The sequence below is a fragment of the Conger conger genome, chromosome 7, assembly GCF_963514075.1.
Source record: "Conger conger chromosome 7, fConCon1.1, whole genome shotgun sequence".
NCBI classification, from domain to species: domain Eukaryota; kingdom Metazoa; phylum Chordata; class Actinopteri; order Anguilliformes; family Congridae; genus Conger; species Conger conger.
In genome coordinates this window covers 60,021,692-60,031,904 of record NC_083766.1, presented here as the reverse complement: position 1 = coordinate 60,031,904, position 10,213 = coordinate 60,021,692, and the positions used below count along the sequence as shown (strand labels likewise).

Here is a 10,213-nt window from a genome sequence, read left to right as displayed (position 1 = left end):
CACTACTGCTGTTAGTAATTACAGTATCTGCATTAGTACTGTGATCTAATTCACAGTAACTTTACTGTAGAGTGAATCACAGCAAATTACAAGCTAATTGCTGCCAGCCAGTTGCTGTACATTTTACATTCAACTTTTTACAGTGTGGCTCGTAATAACTCACTTGCACGCACTCATTCACACACATTTAAAAGGCTGAAACTTCCTGTTTTCAATAATGAACATTTTCATTAATGTCCAGCTCTGCAAGGCAAATATTAAAAGATAAGATGTTAAACCCTCTTGTCAATGTACAAGCTCCTTTGGTGTTACTAGAGATTTATTTTGTTTTTAGTCCACAAACCCGTATAGTAAAACTTACAAGAGTGAATTCTTACATGCTTAGGTATGTGTACCACAGTGTGTCACATTTATTTGACATTATTTTCAATGTGATATCAATGTTTCATCTTCAACCAAAACAAATGCATTCATAATTTAAGGAATTTTTCTCTGTGATCTTCACCTCTGGACTTTTAAGGCCTAAAAGTAGAACACGAAATGGGTCAAGGGTTGCCATCTCTGATAAAATATTTGCGAAATATTTATTTTGTAACAATGCATTGTAAAATGTGACATAATCAATGCCTAGAAATCACCAAGGGGTTTATAGCCAACATTCGACAGCAAATGGAGAGCAGTTGCTAATCTTGATTGGTGTCCCTGAGGAATTTACAAGTAGGCGCAGTCTACACACGCCCGAATATAAAATTCTGCAGTGTGAGTGGAAAGGCACATTTGAATATCGGCTTTCGACGCTGCCCTATGCTGAGGAGAACTCGTGAGTAGCGTTTTCCTTCTGCAGTAATTCTTCTCTGCGCCTACAGTAGCTCTGTTTCTTCGCAATTCATTCAGACGACAGAGCTGACTGAATGTTTCCATGAGCTTACCGTCGAGATGTATGTGAAATAGACACATCTAGCGGACCAAGTGCACTATGCCAATGTGGTGCTCGAAAATGTAAGACCAATACTTCAAATAAGATCAATTCAAGGTGCTCACTACAAGACTAAAAGTGAACGTTAATACATGTACTATCAAGCAAACATTTTCGTTTGTTCTTTTTGTTATTTGGTGATGTTAAATATACATGCACGACATCTCATGCTGTATAATTTGCTGTTAGACTGAATTTTAAAATAAGTTTATACGTTTTATGACGTATATTAGTAAGATATTTGTCGAAACCGTAGGTTATTAAAATGTATGCCTACCACTATGTAGCCTACACCATGATTAGCTAACAATAAGCAGATTAAACGGTGGGCTCCAACACCAAGCAATGATGTTATAATGGAGGCTGGCGGAAGGCGCCCTGCTAAAACAACATCAGTGATGCTTGGAGTATTCGTTTAAATTAAATTACTAATTTCTCCAACTCTGAATGTCAGCTATACCGTAGTCCAAATTAAACTAATTAACTACGGAACATTAGCCTGAATTGTCATGTGGTTGTATGTGTTCACTGATTGCCATTCATCTGTTTCTCTCTCAGGGCGCAGAGGAAAAGCACGTGAAATGGGAATTCCCGTCACTACGAACACAAACGATTCAATCATTAGACCAGCGGGCTTTTACGTTATTGGATTTACTTATTTAAAGTTTGCTTATTTACATTTAATCTTCCTCGGCTTCATTTATATTGTAACGGTTTTGTTCAACTCTTTTCTTATTTACATTATATGGATGGATCATCGCCTACACACTCCAAAGTACATTGCTGTGGCTAATTTAGGGGTTGTCGACTTGATGAGCAGTACATCCTGTATTCCTAGTGCGATCAAGACTGTTATCACGAAAGATACATTCATGTCCTACAATGCATGTATGACACAGATATTTTTCTATTATGGTTCAGTCGTACTAGAGTCATTTTCCCTCAGTGTACTTGCCTATGACAGGTTAATTGCGATATGTTTCCCATTGAGACATAGTTCCATCAACACTCCCACAAGCATGTTTTGTATTTTAGCGATTGTTTGGTCGCTTTGTTCTAGCATTATGTTGTTCTTGATCTTACTCTTACCAAAACTGTCCTTTTGTGATTCACTCATTGTGTCCAATTTTATTTGTGAGTATGCGGCCGTAGCCAGTCTTGCGTGCAACGATAAAACACTGCAATGGGCCGCTGCCTCTTCTGTGGGTATGCTGGTCTTGTTTTTGCCACTTAGTTTAATCGTCTTGTCATACGGCTGTATTTTGCGAGTCGTGTTCAGAATGAAGACTGTTGAGAGCAGGTACAAAGCACTTGCAACGTGTGCAGAACACCTCGTCGTTGTGGCGATTTTCTATGTGCCGACCCTAACGGTGTACATCATTGAACTGTTCTTATTCCTCCTCGAGCCAAACGTCAAAATGATTAACTTGTCCGTGGCCTCATGTTTCCCCTCCTGTCTGAACCCCATTGTGTATTCTCTGGCAACCAAAGAAATCAGGAACAGAATATTGGCAATGCTCCAGAAAGGCAAAGTAGCAGTGTGGGCAGGGCAGGCGTCGAGCTGAAATGTGCAATTAATTTAAAATTTCAATTTAACCACACCAATTTATTTGAGCTGAATCTAAATGTTAACGGTTCTATGGCAAGCGTATTAATCTTTGAATGGCCCAAGTGTGAATTTAATTTTTAAACGTGTCTTGGAAATGCACGACTTCTCCCACAAATTAAAGGCAGGTCTTGAAAATTTCACCTTCGTTTCCCAAAACATGAGGTCAGGGGAATGAAGATTCGGGTGAGTTTACCAAAGCATTTCGTAAGGGTAAGAATGTCTCGAAGCAGCACCTCTTCAAGACGGTCGCTCATTTTACCAGTGTTTCCGAAACTTGTCGCCACTGAAGTAGGAAGTGAAATATTTACTTCCACGGCATCCTTTCAATTTTTTCCGTGAAATTCCAAGTATTGCATGTGTGGCCAAGAGTGTTTCAAGTGTGTTTACAATACGGAATCAAAATGACATTAAGAAGTTCGTACAAATAGCACTTCCTTCAACATTATTGGAATTCGACAATAGGCTACCCAGTTTACGAAGGCAGTTTGATTAGTTGATTTTAACAGAAGCAGTGGAACATAAGATCCAAAATTGCTCATTTCTGAAAAACGCACATTTGTGGTAGGGTAGGAGACATAGTTTAGATTTGATTTGGTTTCATAGTTTCGGTTTCTTGGAAATGGATTTAGAATGGCATACACAATACGTGAAATCTCACTTGTCCCAGGGTGTCGTGAAAAAAGAAGAAGAAGAAAACTTCACGAACTAGCCTACTTCAGCAGCGACATATTTCGGGAAGAGATATTGAGGCCCGCAGGATATGGCGCTGAGTTGCGCGGCTCTGTGGTGAAGAAAACCCCCCAGACAACAGCCAAACGGATCCAAAACACTCTCCCAACAAGGCAATTGCAAAGTCTAGAATCAAAACTAGACATCAACATAATTTACAAACGATACAAATGCACAGTTGTGAGGCCATTTCAACAAATACTTATAGTACCTTAATATGGGGGATCTATGTACAACAGGTGCTGTCATTTCTAAGCGGTTCATCCGATATGGATGGAAATACCCTCCAATAAAAGCTGTCTGCATTTAAGGCAGACACTAATTTTGTGTTTAGAGTAACATTACTGTAAAGTTGTCCAGTCCAGCAATGAGAGGCTATTTGACCCAGAGTAAGACAGGGATGGGGTTCATTAACGTACACTCACTCTATTAGGTATTTATCAGACCTTTTTTGTTACTTTGCCTGCTGTAGTCTATCCACTTAGAGTTATGATGTGTTGTGTGTTCAGAGATGCGCTTCTGCATACCACTGTTGTAACGTGTGGTTATTTGCGTTACTGTCATCTTCCTATCAGCTTTTAGCAGTGTGGCCATTTTCCTCTTATGTCTCTCATTAAAAAGTTGTTTCTGTCTGCAGAACTGCTCACTGTATTTTTTCTTTCTTTTTGCACCATTCAAATCTCAGGAGATCAGAAGTTGATGAGATACTCAAACCACCCTGTCTGTCACCAACAATCATTCCATGGTCAAAGTCACTGAGATCACATTTCTTTCCCATTCTGATGGTCGATGTGAAAATGAACTGAAGCTCCTGACCACACAATTGGCTGATGAGATAATCGTATTAATAAGTAGGAGTAATAAAGTAAAAATGTTCCAAATAAAGTCCTTGGTGAGTGTATTTTCATCATTACAGTATTTTGTCTCTCAGTGTTAAAAAATATACCTATGATTAAAATTCTACACAGTTCCATTATTTGTAAGTGGGCAAACCTACAAAATCAGCAAGGGATCAAATAAGTATTGCTCCCACTGTAAAAATATAATAAATAAATATTAAATGTAAATGTAGATATGAAATACAAAAAATAAATATTTGGAAAACATGCTGATATGTTCAACTTTAGGGAGCAGCAATAATGTTCCCTGGTCAAATTGACCCGGTGCATGTTTCACCATCTGAAAGTAGTTTAAAAAGATATTTTTCTCCATAAACATTATCTTTAGCCCAATTACTATCAATTTCATTAATATTTAGTGTAGTCAAGTTTTTCACCTCTTACAGATCCTGGTTTACTGATGAGAATCAATTCGTTTTCCATTAAAAAAAAATGTTTTTTTCTGTACACTGGGAAAAATTTGTCATTCACCTCATTTGCTTCAACACATTCTTATTATTATTTTTTTTAAAAAAAATTTTTTAATTATTATTATTTTTTTCATCATTTTTTAAATAATTTCTGTTATGGGGGCATGTTGATTCATTCAAACAATACATCTCTTCTGTTAGGTGTCAAACTGTCCCTTTAAATTCAAATATACATGTTGAAACTACATTGATTTTTCGACAATGTTTACAATGTTTACAACAGGAAACCTGAACAAGAAGGAGAGAACAATTTGTTTGTGTGTGTGTGTGTGTGTGTGTGTGTGTATGTGTGTGTGTGTGTCTATGAAGCACATGAGTGGCAGTAGGTCACCACATGTTTTGGGCAAATTAATTTTTTGCACTTGAAGCATGGTGCTCCTCCAATAGGCTTACCAGTGCACACCTGCATGTTCAATGCATAGCTTGAACAAGCTGCCCAGATCTTTATGCCATATTTTGCTGGCATTGAAGGCATGTATTGCCTAAAGGGGCAGCGACCTCTGAATGCCACCAGGCTTTCATCCACGGTGACATTAGGACCTGGGTTATAGAGTAGTGGCAGCCGCTCTACCCACACTGTCCTAATAGCTGCCAGCTCTTTTCTCCCGCTTATCAAACCTGATGACCCATGAGAAAATATGTAAGATCTCCAAAGACATGGTGGCTTGGAATATGGCCCTGCCTGTCTCTGCATCCCACAGGCTGGCTGTCGATTCACCTTTGGACTTATAAACCCCAGCCAGGATGAGAAGCCCCAAATAAGCATGTAAGTGCTTATTGCCCAGTTCTCTCCACTCCTGCCCAGAAACATGCCTCCCTTCTAAATTAGTCATTTCTGGAACAACTTTCCGGATTGAATCAGGAATGACCAACTCAAATGCAGATTTTATATCCGTGACACGGATTTATATCCAAGTCACTGCCATCCTAGTGGGCCCTGGTGCTGCCTTTATTATGTTTGCATCTGATGTTGTTCCCCGACACCTGTTCGGGGGTGAGAACCATTCTATTTGACCATTTTTTGATATGAATGACTTTCTTGGAGTTGATGGGTGTGAGACATTACCCTCATCATCTGAAAATTCATCATCATGATCAGAATAGATCTCAAGATAATCTTCACTTTCATAAACTTCCTCCTCTACTTCACCATCCTGACCAAAGATGTGTTCCAGAGCCTCCTGGGCTGTCATTCTTCAGCTCATATTGCTAATCTTTCCAACCTCTGAGAGAGTACAGAGGCATAATGTTGGTAGGACTACATGCAGGGGCCCTTCGCCCATCCTCCCTGAGTGTGGGCGGAGTTTTCCCATTCTCATTTTAGGTAGAATGATATTTGATACATTTCACATTTTCCCTTCAGAAAGTGAGGGAATGGGTGTAGTTAGGGTCCAGGAACAAATTCTGTGTGTGTGTGTGTGTTTGTCTGTCTCTGTCTGTCTCTCTGTCTGTCTGTCTGCATATGTGTGCGCGCTTCTGTGTGTGTGCATGTGCAGGTGTGTGTGTTGGTGTGTGTGTGCATGTGTTTGTGTGTTTGTTTGTTTTGTCTCTGATATTGGAAAAGAAAACAAATCAGTTTTGGTCTAAATTTGATAATTTTAGCCTTCGAATCCTCCATTATGCCGTCCACCACACCCATGTAAAATTAGCTGAAGTCACTGAGGAGTGTTTGCAGCTGGCATAAGAGCTGGAACCAGGTATATAAAACAAATCTTAAAGTTATGTTTGTATATGTCCATGCTTTTGGCGTAAACAAATGCACAGATGTTTATTTCAGATATTTCACACAGTTTAGGTGGCCTGCTTTGGAGTTACCAAAGGAATAGGTTTTAATATGTAATATTTAATCTGTTTTGCAATTTATATGCATGCATAGATTCTGACAGAAGCCAATAAGGAATCAACATGCATAGGCGACTATGGTGTGCGTTCTGTAACAAATACATTTCTGCACATTTAGCATTGAACAGTGTAAAAAAATATACAACATTTTTTAAATGTAACTTTTTGTTTTTTTCCCTAAAATATTGGATTATCTTTGCCAGGAGTAATGTTATGCATTAAAGCCAGCTTTAACATGTTATACATATATATACAGCACTGTGCCAAAGTCTTAGGCCAAATATGCTTTCAAAAATAATGAAATGAACAGTTTAAAACATAGCTGGTTGGTTGTTACAAACATATTTCAGAGCCACAGTTCTTCTGCAGACTTTGGCTGTCTCGCTTGCTTCTGGCTATCCAGGTAATCTTAGACAACTAAGTTTTTATCAGAAAAGTGGAATACTAATGTAGATTTATTTAAACAAAATGTAATACTTTAGCTGCAACATTATATTTTTTTGGAAAATGAATGTTTGCTCTTTTCTGCTAGCACACTAATGCAAAAAAAAGAAAGAAATATAAATATATCTATGTGTGTGTGTGTTAAATGAAAATGTAAATGTTAAGTTTGCATATCAATATTAAATGTAAATGTAGATATGAAATACAGAAAGTTAATATTTGGAAAACATGCTGATATATAAGATCGGTTTTGTGTTGTATGGAGGAGGGCCATGTAAACATCAGCTGAGTCAGCTGAATTAGCTGAAGTCACTGAGGAGTGTTTGCAGCTGGCCTGTAACCAGGTAAATAAAACAAATCTTAAAGTTCTGTTTGTATATGTCCATGCTTTTGATGTAAACAAAGTTTTTTATGCACAGATGTTTATTTCAGATATTTCACACAGTTTAGGTGGCCTGCTTTGGAGGTACCAAAGGAATAGGTTTTAATATGTAATATTTAATCTGTTTTGCAATTTATATGCAGGCTTTCAAAATGGTCATTTTGAGACTCCAAAAGGACATACGGTAACCAATTGATAATATGGGTCCTCTGAGTTGCAAAATACTATATATTGTATAATAAATTATTCAGGAATGCTCCTGGAATGATCATGAAATGCTCCAGAAAATGCCACCTACGAGTCACCGCCTAGCTCTCCCTCACAACAATGCTTTCCTTTCTTTCCCCTCTGGCAGCAGCAGGTACAGAAGTTTGGAAAAGAATAACTACAATAATATCACCAAGTATACTAATATATTGATTGAGGTCCATTGACACAAAAGCAGGCCTGCTTCTTATTTATAAGTGTACTGAATAATAATAACATTCAGTGGGCTCCAGAATTGTTGGCACCCTTGATAATTATGCACAGAAAATGCTGTAAACTACAAAAGGATACAGTTATTGACATAAGCTTAACATTTTCAGCATGTTAAGCAGTGTGTGTATGTGATGTAGTGGGGTCCGAGGATCAAATGTGACCAAGTAGGGTTCTAAAAGTTACCCACAATATGTGAAATGACGCTAATGTTTTCTGGGGGCATCTCTACAGGCAAAGAGGAGGAAGGAGAAAACAATAAAGGGTATTGATAACTCCCCGGCACTTAGCCAACCAATAAAATGTCCAAGCAAAACGGTCGAGAAGTCCCATCTGAAGCGAGCGAAGAAACAACAAACGGCAGGGAAACTCAGCTCCAGATGAGTAGGAAGTGGGGACGCCCACAACGCAAGGGAGAACACTACGCAGCCCCCCAACTGCGTTATAGCCCACATAGGATCAGTAAGCAGAGTCATCGAGTCATTAATTCCACTGACAAAACACTGACTAACCCTCATCCTAATATACACAGAAAAATCATTAACACTACTTCAACAAACGACCAAGGACCAATAGGACACTCCCTTCACGGCTCACATGTGACAGCCCTCTAGCGGCTCTAAGAGGTATTAAAGTGTGCTTTATTATAGCATATTTTGATATTATTTAAACATATAATCTTGGGAAATATTTATTTTGTAATACAGCTTGAAACACATATATTTAATTGATTTCTTCCAATAGTATTATTATATTTATAGATTAAATCGTCCTAAAGAAAGGAATCGTTTGTACCACCATATTTCTAAATCTGACGTAAGTCCCGATACGAAGTTATGAACGGCAAACAAGGGCGGGCAGATGTGGATTTTAATTGATGTACCTGAAGAATTCCCAAGGAGGCGCATTTCACACAGGAGGATATAAATTCTGCTTCAGGAGAGGAGAAGCACATTAGACAAGCCGGCTTCAACACTGACCGATGCTGAGGAGAATTGGTGAGTAGCGATTTCCTGTTGCGCTAATTATATCCTGCGCCTATAATCGCCCCGTTTGTGGAACAGATACAGCTACGCTACACCAAACTTCAATGTTCAAAAAGGGGCATCGTGAGACTAAGAGCAAAGCCTAAAATATGAGCCAATCAAGGTGGTCAATAGCAGGCAGAATGTTGGTCAAAATACACGCCTGTTTGAAGTAAAATGTTTACAAAAGGTGAATGAAAAGAAAATCAAAGAAACAAGCGAGATAATCATTGTGCTATTACTTGTCCGTTGTGTTGATGGTCACACATGCCAGGACATTGCAAGATTAAATAACTGCGTATGTCTGTTAAAGGTGCTGTGTAACAGCAATTCAAGAGCAGGAGAGGAAGGGACTGTGTGTCCAAATACGCACACAGGACATCACCAGCCCGGTTTGGTTCTCTTTTCAAGTGGTTCTTCTTTATCGTTCGGTGTTGGAATGGGAGCAGGAATACGAGGTTTGCCGTGCCCGGTTGGCGTCGGAGCCGAATGGTTTTCGCATATATTCTGAGCGCTTTATTATCGTGTGAAAATTCCTGAATGAATTAATATCCTGCTCATAATATCTGTATAATGCTTAGTTTAGATAACCAGACATTTTCTCGCAGCACAGGGCATTCTCTAAATGTAGCTACTGCTTCAATTAGCCAAAAACGTTTAGCACTCACGTTGTAGTTGTGAATCATACGAATTAACAAATAGTCTAATTTGATTTGAAAGCCAATGATGACAAATAGTCTAATTTGAATTAAATATTAATTAAACATTGTGACATAGAAAGCAATTGCAACGTGCATTAGCCTGTCAAGCTCTGAAGGTATATGGCTACTCGTTAAGTCCAAATGAAATTAATCAATGGACATAAAACATAAATTACGTTTAAAAACTAAAAAGCATCATTTATTTTCTTTGAAATATATAATTTTGAAAAGAGTGACATAATAAATATGTATATATTTGTAAAATGGATTTTTGTTTTTTGATTAAGTTAGAAATATACAATTTTATATTAAATGTTTAAGAATAAATATCTTTACCTTTCATTTGTTTTATTGAAAATAATGTAGTTCAGGCATACACAAACGTTTCTGTGTAAATGTAATAGTGTGAATCTGATTCCTGCTACATCCATCCCCAGCTTTTGTTACAACTCGCCTCAGCAGTGGGACTCCTTATGTCTAAATGAAAAATATCAAACAAACATTGGCAGCTTATATCAAAGTTTGAAAGCTCCAGCATAAACACTTATCCATGTTAAAGAAAAAGGTGTTACAATCGTCCCTGATCTCCTCGAAATTCAATGGGTCTAATTTATTAAATGTGAGTGGAACGAATTTGACAGTAAATAATTTGGAAATGC

At 38.0% G+C, this 10,213-nt stretch overlaps 1 protein-coding gene across 1 annotated transcript in view; it reads left to right on the top strand.

Annotated features, from left to right (window-relative positions):
- LOC133133478 (olfactory receptor 52B2-like) overlaps window positions 1–2,541 on the top strand; it is a 12,601-nt gene extending 10,060 nt beyond the window's left edge. Inside the window, exon 4 of the mRNA XM_061249576.1 lies at window positions 1,535–2,541. Within this exon, the coding sequence (XP_061105560.1) occupies window positions 1,535–2,541 (1,007 nt within the window). The remainder of the gene's footprint in view (window positions 1–1,534) is intronic.
- Window positions 2,542–10,213: the final 7,672 nt, after the last annotated feature.